Source organism: Urocampus carinirostris, chromosome 12 (assembly GCF_059441175.1).
Source record: "Urocampus carinirostris isolate Australia breed hairy pipefish chromosome 12, RoL_Ucar_1.0, whole genome shotgun sequence".
Taxonomy (NCBI): domain Eukaryota; kingdom Metazoa; phylum Chordata; class Actinopteri; order Syngnathiformes; family Syngnathidae; genus Urocampus; species Urocampus carinirostris.
The window spans coordinates 2,810,879-2,834,866 of record NC_142360.1 but is presented as its reverse complement, the minus strand read 5'-3'; the positions used below and the strand labels follow the sequence as shown (position 1 = coordinate 2,834,866).

Here is a 23,988-nt window from a genome sequence, read left to right as displayed (position 1 = left end):
CATTTTTTGAGTACCTTGCCTTGGTTGCTGCGGAGCCAACATCAACTTGCGTAATTTTTTTTCCAAAGGTTTGGATCATTTTAGGCTGCATACGTCCGATAAAAGAAAAAGTACTAGCAAGTATGCAAAGCAGAATTTGTGGTGGATCGGTGACGCGGGAACATTAAAGAGCACGTCAGACTTTTTGATAAAATTGAGTCAGATTCGCCTCGGTAAAATTGAAGTGACTTTCACGCCAATAAAGTTTAATGGAATACATTGTACATTTAATAATATATTTTGCAATACTAAAGAGCTTAAGCATTATTCCAGACTGCCTGACAAATGTGTTTGAAATTCAATGCATGCAGTCCGAAGAACGTCAGTTGTTAAAAGTGTTTGATTTTAAACTTTTGTTACAGACTTTGCAGTTGACCACTGAATATACAGTAGTTCACATAATAGACATCTTATTTGTTTTATTTACTGTTTTGCTGCTACTAATTTGCCTCTTCTTGGTTTACATGGATTAAAAAAAAGCTTGATTTATAGTTATTATTTATTTGGCTGTCCCTGAAAATCGACAGAATTATTTATGTCTCTACTGACCAAGCGCAATGTCTTATTGGTTTTATTGGCATTTTTATTTATTTTTTGTTTAAATCCAGAATATTTTATATAAAAGGTTTATTTGTCATTGCATCGATTTTTCTCGTTTATTATAATATAAATAATTAAATAAAATTCATACTATTTTCTGAAAATATATCCTGTATTTATATCCAATTATTGTCGAATCATTTCAAAATTCTACTATTAAAATGGGCTTTGGTTAACACTGACGTGGCGACACAGTAGCTGAGTGGTTAGCGCGTCTGCGGCATAGTTTGAGGTCAAGTCCAGCTACCAGCCTTCCTGTGTAGAGTTTACATGTTCTCACCATGCCTGCTTAGGTTTCCTTCAAGCACTCCGGTTTCCTTCCACATTCTCCAAAAATCATGAATATCGGGTTAATTGGCCAGTCCAAATTGTTCCTATTTGTGTTCGAGGGAGTTGTCTCTCTGTGTGCCCTGTGACTGGCTGGCATTAGTTCAGGGTGTCCCCTGCCGACTGCCTGAAGTCAGCTGGGATGGGCTCCAGCACCCCCCCCGACCCTACTGAGGATAAGCGGTGCAGATAATGGCTTGATGGATAACGCTGGTGTTGTTTCTCAGAGTGAAGCCGGCGTTCGAGAGTTTCACATCATCCAAGTGTCCAGCAGCAGTCAACAATGGTGCCTCCGCAAGTGCATCAACCCGTCAAAGGAAAGAGGTAAGCCCTTAAGGTTAAGGATGCACGATCATTATCAGATTAGTTGTTATCGTTGCCATAACTGCCAAATATGACATCACAGTCGAGGCCTGAGGCTGCATGATTTTGGAAATAAACTAAATGCAATTTTGATTTGATTTTAAAAGAAAGTGCATTTTTTTGCTAGTTTTGTATTTTTGTGACTACTTAATCATAGTTACATGCTTTACATTAAAACACAATTGTGTAATATTTGACCACTAGATGACACTGTGTTGTCTCGTACGAGCAATGGCCAGTGATTTACGGCACAGCATGCCGGCAGGATGCCAGACAAACATGACACCGACTTAAGTGGGAATTCCATGTTGTAAAAGAAATTCAAATTTCTCGACCTATGATTTTGTTTTCTCCCCAAAAAACTAACATTGGTATAATAGTAGGTATATTTTTGCTTACCATTCAATTTTTTACTTGATTAATTAGCGTTTTTGTACGACTAGGATGCAATTAATATTACATGATCTCCCTTTACGCTCGTGGCCTTGGGGGTATGGCGCCCGCCCCGAGACGGGGAGGTTGTGGTTCAAGCCTCGGCCGAGTCATACCCAAGACTTAAACATTGGTACCTGTTGCCTCCCTGCTTGGCGTTCAGCAGTAGGAGTTGGAATTGGGGGGTTTGGTCACCTAATGACACCTCAGTTGGGTTGAGCGAGGGGGCTGGGAATCCCCTCCTCTGAATCAATCTCCCAAAAAGAGTCAGATATATTTTTCCTTACCATTCCATTTCTTTACTTGATTATCGTTTTCGTATGACTAGGATGCAATTAATATTACACAATCTCCCTTTAAGAAAACCGCGCCCCTTTCTGGGGAGCTATGTTAGGGTAGCAATGAGTGTGTTGCATGGCATGCTCCTTGCAAACTTTAACTTATTTTTGTTAGCTAGTGCCATAAAATTTGCATCTGATTGTCTGGCGCCATAAAACCCAAACTTTGACAATTCTGGTTGGCCAAACACTCTATTACTCAAATAACAAAGGACAAAAATCACAAACATGTAGCTATAGTCTGTGGTTTGCAATAATCTGTGGTCTGCAATCTGTTGTCTGTGCAGCCCTTTAAGACTTTTTGTGATTAAGGGCAATACAAATAAACTTGACTATAAATCCTTGAAAAACACAGCCGCTCTATTCACATTGCAATGTTGATTAGATTTCGGTATATTGGGCCTAAATGGTTTATCCTGACCCAGGCCTGCAGAACACATTAGAACTAAGGATTTACCAATTTTGTTTTTTCAGGGCCGATAGTGATTATTAGTATTAAGATAGATAGATAGATAGATAGATAGATAGATACTTTATTCATCCCCGAAGGGAAATTCACTTTTCCAGCAGCATCCCTAAGCTGAGAACAATCGAAAATAACTGAGAACAATCGAAAATAACACGGGAGCTGCTGGAGTGGCTGCCATTCGTGACGGCGCCGGAGAAACGATTCAATTTGAATCATGTACAAACAAACAAACAATTGAATCATGTACAAGAAACGATTCAATCTGAATCATGTACAAACAAACAAACAATTGAATCATGTACAACAAACAAACAAAATATTTATGTTTCAATAAGTGGAGTATTAATAAAATGGGGGGAAAATAATTTCTGATACTGATATAACCAGGTAAAACTAATTTTAAGTTACCTGTCCAAATGAATGTTGTGCCATCTCACCTTTCCCACTCTCTCTGCTCACTCTGAAACTTTATCAAATAGTCCAAAATTTTACCTCATCTTCGCCGCTCACCTCGTCGTCCTCTTCTCCTTCCACTTCGCACTATAGAGACTTTTTAGCTGAGCCGTCTCTTATGACACCATCCCCTGATCTAGACCAAACTAATGCAAGCAAAAATGCAATGGCAAAGCAAAGCCACTGAGGAGCTAAACGATATGCTGTGAGCAATAGTGCATAAAAGTTCCTGATTTGTTCAAAGTGAGGAAATCAATAATTGGAAAAGTTTATTCCCCCTAGTTGGAGTTAATTGAGGAATGGATTTAAAATTGGATATTGCACGACAAAAATATTACAACAGAAATACTACAAGAATACAACTACAGTAATATTACAAAAATACTAAAGAAAGACAAAAAAAATACTACTATGGAAAAACTTCAAAAATACTTCTACAAAAATACAGCAAAAATACCACTACAGTAATACTATAATAGAAAAATATAACAATAGAAATATGCTGGGAGAAATACTACAAAAATATGACTACAGAGATATTGTGACAGAAATACTGCAAAATACAACTACAGTAATTCTACAAAAATACTACAGAAATACTATAAAACAGAAATACTACATCAAAATAGTAATACACTAATATTGTAATACAAAATATACTATGACAGACATACTACACCAGAAATACAGCAATAATACAACTATAGTAATATTACAAAAATACTAGAGAAAGACAACAAAAATACTTCTACAGAAATCCTGCAAAAATACTACTGTAACACCGAGGAGGCTGGTTAACGATATTTAGTGCTTCTATTCATTTGCTCTAGTACACAGGCGGCCCGCAGGCCGGATCAGGCCCGCTAGGGGATTGGATCCGGCCCGCAAGACAACGCTCAGTGAAGCGCAAGAGAAAGAGAGCTGTAGATTGAAATAGGTCCACTTGATGTTGCCAAAGCCAGGTGGCTCTCATCAACGCTGCACTTGTATTTCTCTCTCTCTCTAATCTGTCTTTCTCTCTCTCTCTCTCTCTCTTTCTCCATTTCTCTCACTCTCTCTCTCTTTCACTCCCTCTGTCTCTTTTTTTCTTTCTTTGTTCCTTTTTGTCTCTTTCTCTCTGTCTTTTTACCTTCTTTTGCTCGCTCCTCATTTTTTCCTTTACTCTCTTTCTCTCTTTCTATTGCTTTCCCCTTCTGTCTTTCCCCTTTCTCTCTTTGTCTCCTCTCTTCTCTCCCCTTTTTCTCTCATTCTATTTCTCTTTGGATTTCATTCTTTCTCTTTCTTTCCCCCTCTCTCACTATTTCTGTTTTTATCTCTTGTTTCTCTCTCTTTCTCTGTCTCTTTCTCTTTGTTGTCCCACCCTCTTTACCTTTCTTTCCCTATCTTTCTCTTATTTCTTTCTACTTTTTCTTTCTCTCTAATCTACTAAACCGGCCCCTGAGAGAATGTTTGTTCTATCGTGTGGCCCCCAAGCTTAAATGAGTTTGACACCCCTGCTCTAGAAGCTTAGGAATTGTAATATATTTTTTTAAAAGCAATAAGAAGTAAGAAAATTTGATACATTCAAGATCAGAGACAGCAGGAAATAGTATGTCTACGACTGTAGTGGTTCAGGGAAAAACGCCCACCCATCCACCATAAACATATTTTATATGTATCTGCCAAGCTTACATTACCCTGGAAATGTTTCATCATTGACTGATTTTGAAAAGATTTAATGAGAAAATTTTAAGGCCTCCTCTTATTTTAATGGGTTTTATATATATATATATATATATATTTTTTTTTTTTTTAAAGGCAGCAAGAGAGAAGCTCATTGGGCTCAGGCTTAAGATCTTACCTCTACATCTCCATTATTGGTCTTATAGAAAGAAAAAACATTGATTATCGCTTTTGGCCAAGCTATAATATTCTATCAGGTGACACAATTTGTTAAAAAGATTCCAAGCATTTATGTTGCTCTTTCTTATACTCATTTTGATTTTTGTTTTTATAGAAATAGCAGCGCAACTCGGTCTTGTCTCCTCTCTAACTCTTCATAATGTGTGCGAGGCACGGGAGTGTTTTTGTGTATCCTACATGACTATTAGGTTTAAGCTTCAGAGGCCACTCAAAATAAAGCGAGAAGACATCAATGGATTTTTGAACTTGCAAGGAGTCCTGGGAGAAAGGTTTTGCGATTAAAAAAACCCCAATTTATCCCTTCCTTAAGTTCTCCTCCAAGCCCCCTCTTTCAATCAAATCTTCAAAATTTACAAAAAACAGATCAGCCTTGAAGGGTGTGGGAATCAGAGAACAGCAAGACTATTGGCTAATCGTGCAAATTATGCAATAGTCAAAACGACCAACAGTGAGTCTGAATAAGAAACTGATATCCCATTAAATTTACTTTGCACTTGTCCAATAGTGACAAAAGTATCAATAACTGACTGTGTTTCCCTCCTTCAGACTGCAAAGTGAGCAGCAGAGAACGAGCTAAGCTTTGTTTCCGAGCCACGCGGTGCAAACCTCAACAAGGTGCGTCGCTGCTGTGCACATGGTTGGCCACACAGTTTTTTCATTGAGCCTTTATTTGTTTTCTGCTTGTGTTTGAAGCCACACCGGAAGAAGGCGCCATGTTCACTTTTGCCGACGTCAACCTGGGCAACGAGCGGGTATGTTAATTTGGGGATTTTTAAATGTAGCAAGTTAGATATATTGCTGTCGATATGGCACGTTAGTTACTATATATCTATATATAGTGCCGTGAAAAAGTATTTGCCCCCTTCCTGAATTTGATGTTTCTTTGCATATTCATCACTCATAAAGATTTTAGATCATTAAACCAATTTTGATATCACACAGAGACGACCCAAATAAGTATAAAATGCAGTTTTGACATTTCATTCATCCATTATCTGCACCTCTTATTCTCAGTAGGGTCGCGGGGGTTTTGACATTCCATTTATTTAAAAAAATCACACTCAAAGAAGTCTAAGACTTACTAGTTTAGAATTGCGAAGTAAAATATTCTAAAGTATTACATTTTGACAGGGGGGGCATGGCGGCACAGTGGTTAGCGCGTGTGTGGCCCAGTTCTGAGGTCATGAGATCGAACCTCCTGTGTGGAGTTTGCATGTTCTCCCCGTGCTTTCGTGGGTTTCTTCCGGTCACTCCGGTTTCCTCCCACATTCCAAAAAAATGCATGTTAGGTTAATTGGCCGGTCCAAATTTTCCCTAGGTGTGAATGAGCGAGCGAATTGTCTGTCCCTGTGTGCCCTGCGACTGGCTGGCAACCAGTTCAGGGTGTCCCCTGCTCACTGCCCAAAGATAGTTGGGATGGGCTCCAGCACCCCCGCGACCCTACTGAGGATAAGCGGTGCAGATAATGGATGGATTACATTTTGACCACCTTTTTGTGAAATTATGTGATACTTTTTATTTATTTTGCTATATATCTTTTTCAGATCATCAGTTCTTCTACGCCTTGCGGGGACTTCTTCTTTAGGTGCCGGAGGACGTTAGCATCCCGGCAAGCTGATGCCTTCCCAGCGGGTTCGTCTGGGTCCAGGACGCTATCGGGCTCCAAGAACCCTAACGAGGACCTGCTACATGTGCTGGAACAGTGTGAGCGACTGGACCTCAACATCATTGTCATCTGGAAGGTTAACGCTGTCTCACATTGTTTTCTCTTTTGTTCAACAATCTAAAAACAGGGGAGCAACTTTTAGGGAAACGACACACTAGTGAGTGAAAAACTGCCTTCAATCTGGAACAACAAAAACAACAGACACTCAAGGTTGATTTACGCCTGCTGAGTGCAGTTTCGCGCAATAACACCCATTTGTTCTGTAACTCTCCCTGCATGTTTTCATCACTTTTACATGTTCAATAGACGCCAGCCTTGCAGATGTTCCATGGGGAGCAATATTTTTCATATATTTCACATTTATGCAACATTTAACACAATGAGGTTGGACCCTGCCTGCATTTTTAACCATCTTTTACATCCTGCGAGAACCGGACAAGGCCAAAAAGGATGAGGCCCGTTGCCAACTGAATACATAGATCTAAAGATATATGTTTATGTATCTCTAAAGCAGGGCTGTCAAGTCAAATCAACAGATAGACAAATAAAAATGTTGCTACAAGCCAAGGGCTGGACGGGTCAAAATGCTTTTGAAAAAGGTTAAAATGACTCTTATAGCCTGGAGAACTAACTGAACCGTCTACAAATTAAACAAATGAAGTGAAGAATAAAAATAACAAACATTGACCTAAGATATATTTGCAAATTACTTAAACCACCTAAAAATCTTAAGAAAATTTTGTTTTTTTGCATTTACACACTGCAGGTAGTAGCTAGCCTATCATATTGAAGCTTATCTTGTGTGTGAGTGCGCTTGCATTACCTTTATATCGTGGGAAATGTAGTAATTGTGTATGTAAACAAAAAAAGATATGCAAGCTGCTGTCTTGCTGCGTACTGCAGGCCTGTCCTAATAAAGTCTTAAGATAATCTCCAGCTGTAGAGAACTTTCTGATGGGTGTGGACCACGGGCCTCGACTTTGACATATGTGCTCTAAAGCAGTGTTTTTCAACTGGTAGGTTGCAACCCATTTGCCTGTTTTCAGTGGGTCATGAGTCTTTGCCTTGGTAAAAAAATTGCTGAGAAAACAAAAATAACCAAGTTTCATTTATTTGAAAAGGGACAAGTATTTTCCATAAACACGTACCATGACATTTTAGCTAAGGCTAATTCTCAATGTCTGTCCCCAGAAGGGCCTTACAGAAAAAACAGAAGACATAAAACGCTCAATATTATAAAACAGCATAATTGCAGAGGTTATAGTTGGTCACATATCTGAGCTCTGATTAGAAGGTATTTCAGTTTATGTTTAAAAAAGACCCAGTTTGACTCTTCCTTTAGTTCAGTGGGTAAACTATTCCAAGCTTTAGTTCCTTGTACAGTAAAAGCCGATTGTCCAAAAGTAGCTTGAAAGAAACATCTGGATGTAACTGGGACGTATCGTCAGTGATGTATCCTGAGTTCATTGAGTGTTTCGGGTCTCACGACATCAGACACTCCTGCCCAGGTGGCCCAGCCAAGGTTGATCAGGCCTCAATGCGTCCCAGTAGCAGCCCACGGATCTGCCCTTTTGAGCCAAAGCCACCTGGTAGCTTTTTCTGCAGCTTCACTAGCGGATGTAATGGCTTTCTTCTTGGCTGCCCCTGTCACACTCAACCGTCCTAGTACTTTGTTGTAGGATCGTCCAGCAAAACCCCTGAAGCCGACCTCTATTGGCTCAAAGAAAACTTTCCAGCCCCTGCACTCCTCCACCAGCTCCTAATACGTTGGGCATTTCCTTTCATTGGCTTCCTCAATGCGCTCTTCCCACGGGACTGTGAGCTCCAGCATGATCAGGTGTTTCAAAGTCTCGGAGGTAATTATCATGTTTGGTCGGAGCGATGTTGCTGATATTTGCTGGGGGAACCTTAATTGTTTCACAAGGTCGAACTGCAACTGCCAATCAGAGGCAATGTGGTGGAGTCCTGATGTTGTCTGTGCACAAGCCCTGTGTTTCTCTCCTGCCTTGATGAAATTGACTGCCTTGCTTGTGGCTTGATGGTGTTTGCCCCTGTTGATTGCAAGGGTGATGCACTCAGCAACTGCTTTCAGAACCTTGCCATGGCGCCAGCGATAACGACCATCAGCCAGGGCCTTTGGGCAGCTGCTGAGGAGCTCTCCACTTCCTTCCGGTTCTCACTTCAACCCCAGCTGATGACACCTTGCTGTCCTTGGAATCCCTATACTGAAGAGTACGTGCCACCTTGAACTACTCAGTGAGCCCACTGAAGGGTAGCTGGACGGTATTGCTTGTCCCGTACAAAGTAGTCCTGGTAAGGCTGCGGGGAAGTCCCAGCCACCTCCGGAGAAAGCCACTGATCTTGGGTTCGAGGATATCCACAGTTGATACCGGAATTGCATAGACCAAGAGAGGCCACAAGACTCTGGGAAGAATAGAGTGCTGGTAGATCCAGGCTTTAAATCTACCAGGCACACTGGACTTGTCCACCTTGGTGAGCCACGTTGCCAGTTTTTGACAGACACTTGGATGGCAGCAGAGTCTTTCAGAGTTGGGTCAAAGAGTTTCCCCTGGCTCTTAACTGGTTGTTGCGAAATGGTTGGGATATCAGTTCCAGAGATCAAAAACCTGAACTAATCCACCACCTTCCCCCTCTTCAGAACCATGGATCTTGACTTTGAGGGCTTGAAACTCATCCTCGCCCATGTTATGAGTCTCTCCAAACCCCGCAGGACCCATCTACTCCCAAGGACAGTTGTGGTGATGGTAAGGTCATCCATATATGCTCTTATGAGAGGCTGGCGAACACCTGATCTGGAGATTGGCCCTCTGCATTCCACTTTTGCAGCTTTGACTACCATGCTCATTGCTAAAGCAAAAATGCGTAACAGCCCAACAACCCGTTTGTGTTCCGCCTTGGGACTTTACAGTTCCCGCTCTGAGCTCCCCTGGTTCTGGAGCCCACAGCCCTGAGGGGAACTGTGCTCTTACTAAGAACTTAAAGGGCCTGTTGATTTAAGCATTTATAAATAAGCCTCAACTGTGCACATTTAATGAAGTTCTCAAAAGATAACATTTTTAAGTTCTTTAAACTAACACAATGATGTGACCTAGTGAACTTCTTATCTAGAATTTTAACTACTCTATTGTAATCTATTTTTCGTGGCTTCATTGTAGTAACCGTGACCGTGGCCTGTGACTGGAAGCAGGTGCAGTAGTTTATGTGTGAGAATTATGCATGAAAGTGTGTGCAGCGTGGAAATGACAGCAAAATAATAATCTTTTTTTTTAAATGCACATTTTTACCTGAAATTGAGTCATTTTCAGTTTCACGCAGTGTTTGTCTGAAGACTTTACGGTAGCGCCCGTCCTCCTCTGCTCCGTCTGTGAGTGTGTGTATGCGCAGCTCCGAGGAGAGGAGGAGATCCGTATGTTAACCCTGCCTTAGAAACACCGGCGCGCGATAACGAATGAATCATGACCGCTCCTCAGGCGAAAAAAAAACATATTTTCCAGCCAGCGCGGACAGATGACTGCGGCTTTGTGCAAAAAAAATTACCGTGCTGTTTGTGCATTTTTTTTCGAGAGCATTGTACCTCGCAAATCAAGTGTTAAAACATCATTACAAGACGAAACATGAACATGAACTCAAGGCAGACACATTAAAACGCGCAGTGTCCAGGCACAGCAAACAAACACAGACCCTGAAAACCTCTGTCACTAAAACCATAAGCTATCACATTGCTCACTGCATAGCAAAGCACGGAAAAACATTTACTGATGGCGAATATATTAAAGAAGCGTCTGTGCGTGTGTGTTACAAGTTTTGAGATTGTCTGCAATAATTGATGAATGGTATGTTATCTGTCCATATCACTTGTTTTTTTTTTATTGTAGTTCATTGTTAATGAAGAATGGTTGATTCTGGTGGAATCTTGTTGTAAAAAGTTGAAGTCATGGATGTCTACAGGCCTTTCCACATGTTGCTCACATTTATTTTTTTAGTTTATTAACGAACAAGTGGAAATTAAATTGGTCAGTTATACGATTTCAATGTATATCCATGTTGTATATTTGGGCTGGTGTAAATTTACAGCTCTGTTGGATATAAAAATGTGCAAATCATTAATCTTGATGTGGCACACTGATTTACAAGGAAATTTGAAAGTGTTTGAAGTTTGCTTTGGCAACTCTGCAATTTTTTTTAAACATGGCTATCAAATCTTGGTTGAGAATCAAGTACAAGTCTTTTTTTAGAGGCAAAGCAAACAGACATGTTCTTTTTACTTTTTGCTGTGGAATGCTCTTCCCCTGAGATTTGATCTGACACCTCAGTGAGAATGTTTAAATCTAAGCTTAAAACACACTTCTACTCTCTAGCATATGAATAACCTATACTTAATGTTGATAATATGTGTATCATTTGCCCTCATGTAGGTTTTAGATGAGGGGATGGTGTCATAATAGTCTGTAATAGTTTGCAATAGTCTTTGATCCGTGCAGCCCTTTAAAACTCTTTGTAATTAAGGGCTATACAAATAAACTTGACTTTTAACATTCAGGGACAGGCCTGCTTTTTGAAACCACTCTGTTTCAGTTTGTAGGCGTTCAGACAGTTCATCAGACACTGCACACACGGTCTTCCCTATCACATAAATCGCTGCATCGTCAGCCTACATCTGAAAACCTGCATTTGGACATGAATCTGGCAGATCAATTATATACAATGTAAAGAGCTAGGGCCCAAGAATGGACCTTTGATGTACTCCTGTTTTTGATGTTTTGAAATGTTGATGTTTCATTGTTGTGGATCCGATAAGAGTAGAACGTGAGGGGAAACCTCTAATTCTGAGTGTCTCTTTCAAGGCTTATGTGGTGGAAGACAACAAACAGCTGATTCTGGAAGGTCAACTCCACGTGGCACTGCAGGCACTGGGAAAGGAGGCTACCTCCCTGATGCCCAAGCAGGTGACTCCATCTTTCCTTGGCTTCTTGACATTTCCTCACGTTCACGTCGTTTTCAGGAAGCACAGGAAATGGTTCTGCTCAAGTTCAAGTCTGAATTGCCTCCTCCCGCTGTGGTGCCGTTGTTGCGATTGGCATCGCTGGTCAAGAGCCACCTGCAGTACTCTGAGACCTACGCGCACGACTTTACCAGTAACAGGTTACCAAAGGCAGATTTGTTCATCTGGAGCAATGTTTCACAACTTTGTTTTTTAGCTTGGTCACTCTTTTCTTGGAAAATCTCGAGAGACACTGTCCGTCAAATATTTAAATGATTAATTCCCGGCAGCAGTTTGATGTTTTTTAAGCTTAAAGGTGGGGTGCGTGGTTTGAGGTCTCCTTAAAAAGTATACTATTTCCTTTATTATGTGTGGACAATGCCAAACTAAGCTCAAAAAGCCCCACAATTTAGCACGTGACATCCTGACACTTTGATTCCATGGTCATCATTTTTTGCTTCTTCTTTTAGCGTCCCTGCAAGCCTCAAAATTCATAGCAAATAACTTCAGTACAAAAACACAGTATTGTATCGCACTAAATTGCCAAGATCAAGTTGGATTATGAGCTGAACAAAGAGAGTTAAAGGCATTGTGGCAGGGAGTTTAACCAAAAGCACAACAGCATTTCCATGATGCCGTGAGTCAACCCAAAAGCCAAGTAGCTTTCATATGACGTCGACCAATAGCTGACAGGCGTCTTAGAGACGTAACCAGTTATATGCGCGAACTCTGCAAAATTTGAATTTTATCCGTATTTTGGCTCGCAAAAAAATTAGTTGATATCTTATAGAGGGGCTGAAAAACATACTATTCCACACCATAACGTGAATACGTCATAAGGCGAGGTCATACTATATTGGGGGGTCCACTGTGGTAGTCGGCAACCTTTTCTGTACTGCAGACCAGTTTAATGTCTCATGATAAATAATAATAACAATATCAATATTCATGATATGCCTAGATCCACTGTGTTATCACTACCACTAGGGCTCTAGATGACTTTGGGAAAGGCATTAGCTTTTATCTCATCCTTATACTATTTTTACTCACAGTACCAGGTTGTCTAGCTTTTTTTTACCTTGAAGACGCACGTGATTGCTCAATTGTTGCACAACGTTCAGGGTTAAAATCCTTTAAAAAGCTTACGTTTTAATCTTGTCTTTTCAAGGACAAAAAAGTGCTTCAATTTTCCATGAAGTGCTTTTAAATGCTTCAAATTGTTGCCATGTATCTCAAAAAGACTGCTTAAAACTATGCCAACACTGCTCTTGGGTGCCTTTGCTTTGCCATTAAATTTCTCCTTCCGTCGTGATTAACTGCATTGTCTGTATGCCATTGTCCGATGAAGCATCCTACGGGTTGTGACCAAGAGGACAGGTGCATGCTACTACTAAACAGGGCACTATGAAATTTGTACTACCTGTGAATTACGGACATTTATAATGGGCCATGCAAAATATTAGACAGTGTTTCACATTTGTAAATTTTAACAGGAAGAACTTTCTGCAACTGAAAATGTAAGCCACATATTAGCGTTATTTTACCCAACACTAATAGAAAGAGATATTTGTCTCATAACTATTTACACATGTATTGTTCAGATCAAAAAATATTTTTGATTTACTGAGAATCTAAAATCATAAATGCACACGCAAGATTAAGAATCACAATTGTAAATTGCAGATACATTTGTGGCTCTGCTTAACACATGATTTCCTCTGGGTTTCTTCTCTGAATTGTACTGGGAGAAATGTGAAAATTGTTTTTGAAATCCTGAAAGAGCTTGAATTTTTCCATGAAAAAGGTGTATGAACACTGAATATTGTTTTTGCTGAACACATTCCCATAACAGAGTTGCATCCATTGTTGAAAAGCTGTTGTTGGTGGTATTTTTCGACCGGTCCACCATTGCTCAAATACCTTAATTTACCCCTTTAAAACCTCACAAACTTTGAAGATTTTATAGATGCAAGAAATTGAGTCCATTTGCATGGGTAATTTGTTTTTCTTTCTGTGTGTCCTGGTACCAAACGGCCCAGTATCGGTTTGGGGCCTGGTGGTTGCCAAGCACTGGTCTTTTGTACAAGGTTTGGTTGTCATTGTTGTCTTTCCCACGCAGCCTTTGTGTGGTTCCAGTCGGTTTGGTCTTGTCCAACTGCTGCTGCACCTACGTGGACGTGACGGTCGACCTCAGGCACAAAAGGTTAGCCAGCGCCGGCATCAACTCAGGTGGTCGGGTCATCAACCTTTCATGTTATTTTTTGTATGATTCGTTAGCTCCGAGTCGAGCGAGTGCCAGTGGGACTTCACCTGGGTGGGTAAGACCATGTACAGGCTGGAGCTGGGTCCCTGTGAGACACGTGGCCTGGAACTACGCGCATGCTTCCTGGGGCCCGGCGTCTACAACATGAAGGTACAGGAGGTGAAAGCCGCACCCAGAGTTGCTGCCGACACCCAGGCGCAGGTGGCGCAACAATGCGCCGGCCCGGCACTCATTGTCATCACTGATATCAGACACTAACGTGGCTGGCTCAAAGATGTCTGGTGAAAAGTGGGCATCTCCCTGCTCCGGAATGTGCCCCAGGCTGTCCAGACCCTGGAGGTGGAGGTCCTGTCCTCTAGGCTTGAAAAGCTGAAAATGAAGGCGCTGACTTGTTTTTACCCTGTGTTTTCAGTCTACAATATTTATAACACATATCATGTACATAGAAAATAAACCTCACTTAACTCCTGACAGGCTGTGCCTTCCAACCTATTTGTTGATTTCCGGTAAAATGAAATACTATTGGTCTGAAAACATACAAAATTAACACTTGTCCTGTGGGAGTTTAGTGTCATCGATATGACAAAGCTAAACCAGCAAAGAAGGACTGTGTCCACGAGGGGTGTGCAATTGAAGCTTTAAATCCTTCTCAGAATGGTGAAACCTGCAAAACTACATTACAAAGCATTGATATCGTTTGCCAATAAGTTCCCAAAAATAAATTGCATAAATCTTATATTTGTCTGAACTATCTATCTACCCTGGTCCTATCCCTTGAGAGGGGTGACCGACAGCAAGACAAACACATACACAAAAACAAAGAAACATTTTTTAAAAAGGGAAAAAGTAGCAAAAAAAACAAATAATTTGACCATGACCAATCCAAATGCCCAAACACCCAAATAAGTTAAGCACCTCGGCACCCAAGTTGGTCATGCTTTCATCCTTCCAGATGAAACGGGACATAAGAAAGCGACCTTGTCACTCGGGTCAGGGTGACACAACACACACTTATGTTCAACAGCAGGGCCCGACAGCTTTCACTTGTTTACCCCATCATACAGGTGCCCAGCCCATCCCTTGGAACGTGTCCAAACATCCCGCTATCCTTTCACACCATCTGTCCACTCATTCCTATCACCAACAAGGGCTCTCGCTTCCACTATATTTAGACCTCTTTCCTCCAGTGCACTCATAACACCATCCATCCACGTCAATCGCGCTTCCTCTTGGTCTCCCTCCATTGATTTTGTCTGAACTATTACAGGATAAAGTTGTTTATACCTTATATAAACTATTTTAGAAATTTACACCATTGCCTTGTTAATCCTTCAACATGGATTGAGAAAAACATCTGAAATCCGCACAAATGGGTAAAAAGCAATGAAAGGAAGCTGGCAGACAATTTGTAACTATTTGTATGTATGTTGTATGTATTATATGTAAGTATTTTTGAACTAAATATAATGAACATCACATGACTCTGATATTTTTTTAAGCCAACGGGGAAGGCTTTGACAGGCCCTGACAGCCTTCCACTGGGAACAACTGGCAGTGCGGTGCAGCCAGTTAAAGGCTCAACACAGCAACAACTAAGGGCATTGTATACCTACGTTCCACCCCTCATCATTAACCGTGGCCTTGTGGAGCAAATGTCAAGGTTCTGTTTTCTGGCGGTTCACATCGAGGAGGGGCTAACATGGAACTAACAGTGCACAGCTCCGTAAAAAGGCAAAGCAAATACTCCACATCCTAAGGGTCCTTAGGAAAAGTAACACCTAGAGCTGTTGGGGAGGCGTCTGAGCCATAATTCAGGACTGGCTCTCACCCTTGCACCTGAAATGCATTGCATGTAGAGAAATTTGCTTTGAATTATTTTTATTTGGTTCAGAATCTCATTCGGTGGTAACCAATTCGGCGAGCACGTTGTGCATACAGTTTCCCACGCAAATTAATTCGAAATAGCCTCATATTGTGTCTAGCATTTATCATGAAGTAATCAACCATCTAAACATCTTATATTTTTAGCTTTTATCGATGTTGCAATTCATTGATATAGATTATGATTAATCAGTCCAAAAGGAAAAAAATACAGTCACACAAATAAATAATCCATGTGGTTTGATAAGAACGGCTACATTTTATTGACAAAGAAAATTGAATTAAACAAAGTTTGCAAGGGCCGGAGGGTCATGAAACATGACATTACCGATCATTAAACTGAGTTTTAAGTTAATAAATTCCTTTAAATAATGAGAAAATATTTTCACTAAGTGTCAAACATGGAATATTTGCCCAAAACACCAAAAACAGTTTGTTCCATTATCTTTTCTGCGTACATGTGATAACAAAAGACGCCCCTCATGGGAAGGGTGTGGGTGGTAGCAACTTGTCTCTCAAGAGCAGAAGAAGGCCAGGTTCTTATCCTTTTTGGTCACAGCTGTGGAGTCTTTTCTCATTCAGACGACAGGGACAGAGACAACAACCAGCTCTGCAAGTCTTGTGGCTCTGGGGTGGCTAGGCCCCAAGCCCGGAGGCGTCAAGTTGGCCATCTTGGGCCCAGCCTTTTGCGAATGAAAAAGTAAAAAAAGAAAAGAAAAAATAATGTAGAAAAGATATAAGATGAAAGAAACCAGAATAACATAAAAGGGAAAGAGAAGGAAAAGGGGAGAAAAAATAAAGAAGAACTTAATATAAAATGAAAATAAAAGAAAACAAAAGCCAAGAAAAAATACGAAAAAAAGTGACTGCAAAAAAATCCAAGATGGGAAATGGAAAAAAACAGAAAAAGTAAAAAAAACGAGACCATATGACAAAAAGTTAAAGAAAGAAAAGAAGAAATTTTTTTGTCTTTGAGGGTTACCCTTAAGCAGCAAGATATCCAACAGATATGTCAGCTCTCTATAGGCCAGGGGTGGCAAACACGTGGCTCTTGGCCAATAAAGATGCAGCTCTTTGCCTCATCATATTTTCTATATACTGTGGCTCTTTGCCTTGTTTCATGTTGAGTTTTGTTTGTGTGTGTGTATTGAGAGTGGACACTTTCCTTGAAATCAGCACAAGAACAATACTTGTTGTATTGTTAGGAGAGGAGTGTGTGTCATGGGAAGTTACCTGTGTGTGTGTGTGTGTGTGTGTGTGTGTGTGTGTGTGTGTGTGTGTGTGTGTGTGTGTGTGTGTGTGTGTGTGTGTGTGTGTGTGTGTGTGTGTGTGTGTGTGTGTGTGTGTGTGTGTGTGTGTGTGTGTGTCTCTTTGACTCTCACAGTTTAAAAATTTCGGCTCTTTGTGTCAAACTTGCTTGCCACCCCTGCTATAGGCGACCATCAACTTATGTAAAAAAGAAAAAAAAAATCACATTTCACCTACAAGTATTTCAAAAAATGCACATTTATATGCTCTATCCACTCCACGCATCGGCCCGGTATTGCAGTACCTCTGGGAACGGTGCATTCGCAATGTTCGCAGCAAGGCTTTAGGGCTAGGACCTTAGCTTGGCCTTTTGGCTGAGAGTATGTGTCCCGGCACCTAGGCTTTGTAGCGTATTATGAACTGACCGATAACGGATAATGGATAATGAATAACGAAGATAGAACAATAACCCTTAAAACCCCCAAACCCCCATCCGGTTCTGGATGGGCTGGTACTTGCGGAAGCTAAAGCTTGTACCAAACAATCATTTGATACAGTGAAGTCAAGCGATGACCCGGTTCTGGATGGGCTCATACTTGCGGAAGCTAAAGCTTGTACTAAACATCATCATTTGATACCAGTGTCCTTTAACCTGCCACCAACACATCTCTTTATTCGGGACTTTTTAAAGAAATTTGATTTAGAAACACAAGAAGGTCACTCTTTACAAAACCACAGGGCCTTATTACTATTGTACGGGAGCCAGCAACAGTGAGTCCTGTGCGGGGGCTTGCGTTTGGCGAGCCTACAACGGTTTGGAGCAACTTGAATCATCCTGCCCTCCCAAACAGACTACGGGACCTGTCATGGATGGTGGCTCATGAGATTCTCCCATTCAGAGCCGTAATGCACCACCGAGGAGGTGCAGGCAGATCCCCCCGCAGCTCTTCTCCGAATGGCTGCAGATACCATACAATCTGCGAGCGGCAAGCCTAGGACGCTGCCATAAAGAAGAATCATCTGCACCCACCTGGAGGAGGGAACCGGAGCTCCACTGTGGGGGTCCCGGCAGCAACGGCCTGGTTATTCGGGTGATTGTGGAAGGTAGAAGCAAAAAGGGAGAGGACCCATCTGAGCATCCCAGGCCGAGGACTGGAGGGTGGGATGGAATCCCACTTGAGAAGACAGAGCTATGCCTTTGCACAATAGTATTGCCCTTTACACATTGGTTAACTGCTGTTAAAAGTGTCGATTAAAAATTGTTCAAAACTCATATTGGTAGAATATGATATAATGAAATTGTGAATGTATTTAATTGCTGTTAAAAGTGTTGATAAAAACTCATATTGTTGGGATATGATATAATGAAATTGTGTGTTTAATTGCTGTTAAAAATGTCGGAAAAAATTGTTAAAACGTCGTATTGTCAGATATAACGAAATTGTGAATATGCTTAATTGCAGTTAAAATTGTCGAGAAATATTGTTTAAACCTCACACAAGAAACAAACGCAGATTTTAAAAATGCATGGAAAAATAAGAAACTTAAAGAGATGAAACGCACGTCGGGACTACAAAGAAGACTTCGACACTATTTTATCATAACACAAAAGGGGATTTGACTTTAATGATGAAATCAGAGGGATCAAATAAGAACTAGCCTCAAATTTAATCAGAATTTTTGGGATATTTTAGCACCGGATCTGATTAGTGTTTTTAATGAATTTTCCAGTCGAGACAACATGCCAGACAGTTTCAGAATAGGGATAGTGACTCTATTGCACAAAAAGGGTACAGGACTGATTTTAAAAAACTGGCGACCTATAACGCTTTTAAATGTGGACTGTAAACTCTTAAGCAAGCTTTTAGCATCACATATCTCTGTAGTCTTAGGAGACTTGGTCGATCCGACCAAACCTGTGCCATCGTGGGAAGGAAGATCAGCGACAGTCTCATGCTGATCTGTGACACCATCTGTTATGCGAGAGACAGAAACATGCGACTAGTGGTCCTAAACCTAGACTTTGAGAAAGCTTTTGATAGAGTCTCGCACCAAAACCTCTTCAGGGTACTGCAAAAATCTGGTTTTCCCCAAAAATACATCAAGTGGGTGGGACTGTTGTATCGGGACATCTACAGCAAATTCATGATTAACAGGAATTTATCGGAAGCAGTAGAGATCAACTGCGGTGTACGTCAGGATTGCCCTTTATCTCCCCTTTCTATGTTCTATGCATAGAACCTTTGGCACAGATTTTAAGAAAATATAGAATTGTCAAAGGGATCAATATCCCAAGAGGTGGGGGACAAATTACTAAGTGTGTTTTGTACATGGACGACTTTAATATTTTATGTACTGACTTCTTATCCGTTACAAGAGCCCTTCACTCCTGGGGAGCAAATATGTCTTCTTCACTTCCAAAACGCCGTGGACCCATCCAACAACCCGAAAAGTCAAGCGATGACCCGGTTCTGGATGGGCTCGTACTTGTGGAAGTTAAAACTTGTACCAAACAATCACTTGATACCAGTGTCATTTAACTTGCCACCACCACATATTTTTATTTGGGACTTTTAAAAAAAAATTGATTTAGAAACACAAGAGTGTCACACTTTACAAAATCACAGGGCTCTTATTGGTATTGTGCAGGAACGAGCAACAGTGAGTCCTGTGCGGCGGCTTGCGCTGGGCGAGCTTACAACAGTCTGGAGCAACGTGAATCCTCCCGCCCTCCCAAACAGACTACGGGACCTGTCATGGATGGTGGCTCATGAGGTTCTCCCAGTCAGAACCGTCATGCACTACCGAGGAATGTCAGCGATTTCGACCTGGCTTTAGCGCACAGGAGTCAGTGAGGCACCTTTTTTGGGAGTGCAGCGCTGCCGAGGACCTGTGGGACTTAGCCGGCCACCTAGGAAAATTCCCGGACATTACGGGGTGAATCGGTCGAAAAGGTCACAGAACGACTTTGCCAAGGACTGGCTCACTCTCGCCGGCATCAAAGACGCCATCTGGACCACCAGAAACCTGCTGGTAAGGAGGTGCAGGCAGACCCCCCATGGCTGTGCTCCGAATGGCTGCAAATACCATACGATATTGGGGCGGCAGTAGCTCAGGAGGTAGAGCGATCGTTTTAGGATTAAGGGATCCCAGTTCAAATCCCGGCTTGTCCATGTTACATGTCGAAGTGTCCTTGGGTAAGACATTGAACCCCCAATTACCCCCAATAAGCAGGTTAGCGCCTTACATGGCTGCACAGATCACGGCCGCTATTGGGAAATGTGAAGCACAATGTAAAGCGCTTTGGGAAGTCTCATCTCATCAGCCGTACCGCTTATCCTCATTAGGGTCGCGGGGGGGCTGGAGCCCATCCCAGCCATCTTCGGGCAGTGGGCAGGGGACACCCTGAACTGGTTGCCAGCCAATCGCAGGGCACACGGGGACGGACAACTCATTCGCTCATTCACACCTAGGGACAATTTGGACCGGCCAATTCACCTGAAATGCATGTTTTTGGAATGTGGGAGGAATTTTTCCTTGCCATTTTATAGGTTTTAGATCAGGGCATGATGTGATAATAGACTGTAGTTTGCAGCCTTTTGAGACTCCTTGTGATTAAGGGCTATATATGTAACGGGTGTATTAATAACTTTTATTTTATTGAAATTCCTGCTAAAATATGTGTATAGTTTTTGGTAAATGTCCTGCAATGCTGAGTCCAACAGTGCCATCTGCTGGTATGGGGTGGGGTTTGGTTTTGGCTTCTAACATGTGACCAGGAGGCGGGGTTCGTTGTTAGTTTAACCAGAGTACTACAAAGGTAAGACATATCTTTTGGTGCTCCACAAAATAAGTTAATTTTAAACATTATAACCCCAGCTGACAAATCTCTCACCATGCATAGTAATGTGATTGATATTGTCAAGCTGTTTAGGTTTATTCTCGTGTTGTTTCTGTTTTACTAAATATTAATTCCCCTTGTAGAGATCAAAGAGATCAGACCCAGCAGAAAAAGCTAATGTTGTGACTCATCCATTTGCAGGTAAATTGTACCAATTTTTATCTCATTATTGTTTTTATTCCTATTTTCTCATGTACATAAAAAAAGGATGATGTTGGTTAAAATTCAGAGCAAAGAAAAACATGTTGAATTCATTGTAAACGTTAAAAATCCACTATACGATCTCTTGTTAAAAGTGTCTTGCTAAAATGTAAAGATTTAAAAATGTATTGTGATATTCTAAAATGTATTTTCTGTAAAGTGAAAAGAAAGCTCTTTGATATGCTTTGTTGTCAGTTTAACCAGAGTACTACAAAGAGATCAAAGAGATCAGACCCAGCAGAAAAAGCTAATGTTGTGACTCATCCATTTGCAGAAACTGTAATAATAAAAACCTCATCATCCAGTCCAGCGTGAATGTGGATCTTTGGTGGGACACGTACACCGCGGTTACATTGGTGCCGTGACCCGTGACTTCATTCAAACTCTCCGAACCGAGGACTGTCCTACCTGCCACATCGTTTCATGAAGCCATCAGCTCACAGTATTTAAAATTGCTATACAGTGACGTGTTACTCAGGCTACTGATTTATTTTGTGATTTTGACTCATTTACATATTCGAAACATGTTTAATCAGAGCACGAGTGACATTTCTGAGGGTGTAGCTGATCAGATGAAAAATATTATTCAGGAGATAGGACATAAATTGGCTGATAGCATATTCACAAATATTCAGTCACATAATATAGTAGCTCCTAACGCTGCTGCCACACAAGATGTAGCAAACAGATTGAGTCAGGTGGTTACGCAGAGAAAGGTTAAGGAACCGCCGTCATTTATTGGGGATGGCTCAGACTCAATAACAATACATGAGTGGGAAGATCTAATGAGGACATTTATTAAAAGGAGTAATGTGAGACTTGAAGAGCAAGCAGAGGAAATCCTTATACATTTGAGAGGAAAATCTAAAGATGTAGTTAGGTTTGGCATTAGAAACAGTAATATAGACGTCTATACCCGCCCTGACATGATTTATAGTCTTCTCAGGAAATACTTTAGCTGTACCAAGTACTCTGCTGTCCCTTTAGCTGACTTTTATTCAACTTTGCCCAAAGACCAGGAAGACCCCTATGACTACTGGCTGAGACTAAACAGAGCAGCTGACCTTGCCTCTGAGTGCTTGAGTGAGCAGGGCAAAACACTTGACAACCCTGAAATAGAGGTTACTCGCATGTTTATTAGGAACTGCCCATGCAAGGAACTGGCACTCACTTACAGATCAAAAACCATCGAAAAGTGGTCAGCATGTGAGGTACTAGAGGTGCTGAATGAATACCACGCTGAGAAGAGCTACAAAGCAAATTCCCTACAACAACCTGCGAATAGAGCGGAAATTGCAGTACACAAAGCTGAGGTGAACCATGGTCCAACCCTCGTGCACGAGCCACCTCAGACTTCGAGCCCACAGTATGTCTCTCTAACGGACGTTATTAGTATGTTGGAGAAAGTTCTGATACGTGTTACCTCGAACCAGTTTCAAGAGAGAGGGGGAGCTCCAACCAGGCGACCTGGAGCCAGAATCAATGGTTTCACTGCCAAGCCATGTATCATTTGCAAAGAGGTCGAACACAGTGCTCTCTCTCATTGCCGAGACAAAAACCTTTGCTTTCACTGCCATGCCCCAGGGCATTCTCGACGTGATTGTCCAGTGACGAAAGTTGTCCCGCTGCCTCAGGGAAACTAACTGATCTGCGCTTAGGGGAGAACAGTGCAGATCAACTGAGTATACCTCCCACCACTAATGTGAAGCCTGACATGCAAGATAATAAATCAATTTATGAGATGTATAGCAACAAGATACCTCCATCGAAGAAGCTGATCTTTCAGGGGTTTCAGAGAATAGCGGAGACTGACGAACTGTTTTACACACCTGTACTTGTGCAAGAAGGCCCCACTTTCAGAGCGCTGTTGGACAGTGGGTCGATGGCTTGTACAGTAAGTGAGGACACGGCTAAGTCCCTCCTGCAGCAATTCCCTGATATGATGAGTTACACGGCCGATGATTATGTCATTGTAGGCTGCGGTGGACACCAAGTTTCTCCCAGAGATATGTACGACATTCACGTCACAGTTTACGGGTGCCAAATGATAATACCAGTAATGGTGGTGCCAGGCCAGACAGAACAGATGATCCTTGGCAGCAATGCCATCAAATATATTTTGACTCAATTGAAAAGTACTGATGGCTATTGGAGATTAGTTTCCACTCCTGACAACGGTCTGTCCGATAACCACAGTCAATTCCTGTCAATGCTTTCTAACACAGAGAGATGGAGAGGTGACTGCATTCCAGACAAAGTAGGGACAGTAAAAATCAAGAGTTGCGTGACACTGAATCCACGGACCGAGTACGTTATTTGGGGCAAGTTACCTGAGTTGGCCGGGACGTCTGCGGGCAGCACAGTGGTCGTTGAGCCAACCCAATCAAAGGCTGGGCCCAGACAAGTCCTTGTCGGAAGAGTTGTTACTCCACTCTGGGGAGATGGATGGGTACCTGTTAAAGTCTTTAATCCCACGGACAGAGTTGTGGTGCTGAGGAGAAACAGGAAAATTGCAGATGTGTCTCCTTGTATCGCAGCGGAAGACCTGCCCAATGCAGAGGAGGTCAAGTGCAACGTGCAGAGTGTACAGAGCAAAGAGGTCCGACCCAGGTCAGAAGAGGACATGATGCGTACATTGGAAGCTCTGGGACTGCAAGACATTGACCTGAAGTCATGTGAGGTTTCGCTGCAGTGTAAAGACAAGCTCCTCCATATCATCGAACAATTCGAGTCAATCTTCTCTCGCCATAAGATGGACTGTGGAGAGGCCAAAGAGTTTGTACATCGTATCCACCTTGTTGATGATAAGCCATTCCGTCTACCCTACAGACGTATACCACCAAGTCAGTATGAAAAACTGAGGACGACTCTGAACGAGATGGAAGAGAAAGGAATTATTCAGA

The 23,988-nt window shown here is 41.7% G+C and overlaps 1 protein-coding gene across 2 annotated transcripts in view; it reads left to right on the top strand.

The window, feature by feature from the left end:
* The window catches only part of trappc8 (trafficking protein particle complex subunit 8), a 53,288-nt gene extending 38,963 nt beyond the window's left edge, over positions 1 to 14,325 (top strand). For both annotated transcript variants that reach the window (XM_088348922.1, XM_088348923.1), the window contains 8 exons: positions 1,194 to 1,290; positions 5,470 to 5,538; positions 5,617 to 5,675; positions 6,468 to 6,665; positions 11,455 to 11,556; positions 11,613 to 11,752; positions 13,711 to 13,794; positions 13,869 to 14,325. In XM_088348922.1, coding sequence (XP_088205048.1) covers positions 1,194 to 1,290; positions 5,470 to 5,538; positions 5,617 to 5,675; positions 6,468 to 6,665; positions 11,455 to 11,556; positions 11,613 to 11,752; positions 13,711 to 13,794; positions 13,869 to 14,112 — 993 coding nt within the window. In that variant the 3' untranslated portion in view covers positions 14,113 to 14,325. The remainder of the gene's footprint in view (positions 1 to 1,193; positions 1,291 to 5,469; positions 5,539 to 5,616; positions 5,676 to 6,467; positions 6,666 to 11,454; positions 11,557 to 11,612; positions 11,753 to 13,710; positions 13,795 to 13,868) is intronic.
* Positions 14,326 to 23,988: the final 9,663 nt, after the last annotated feature.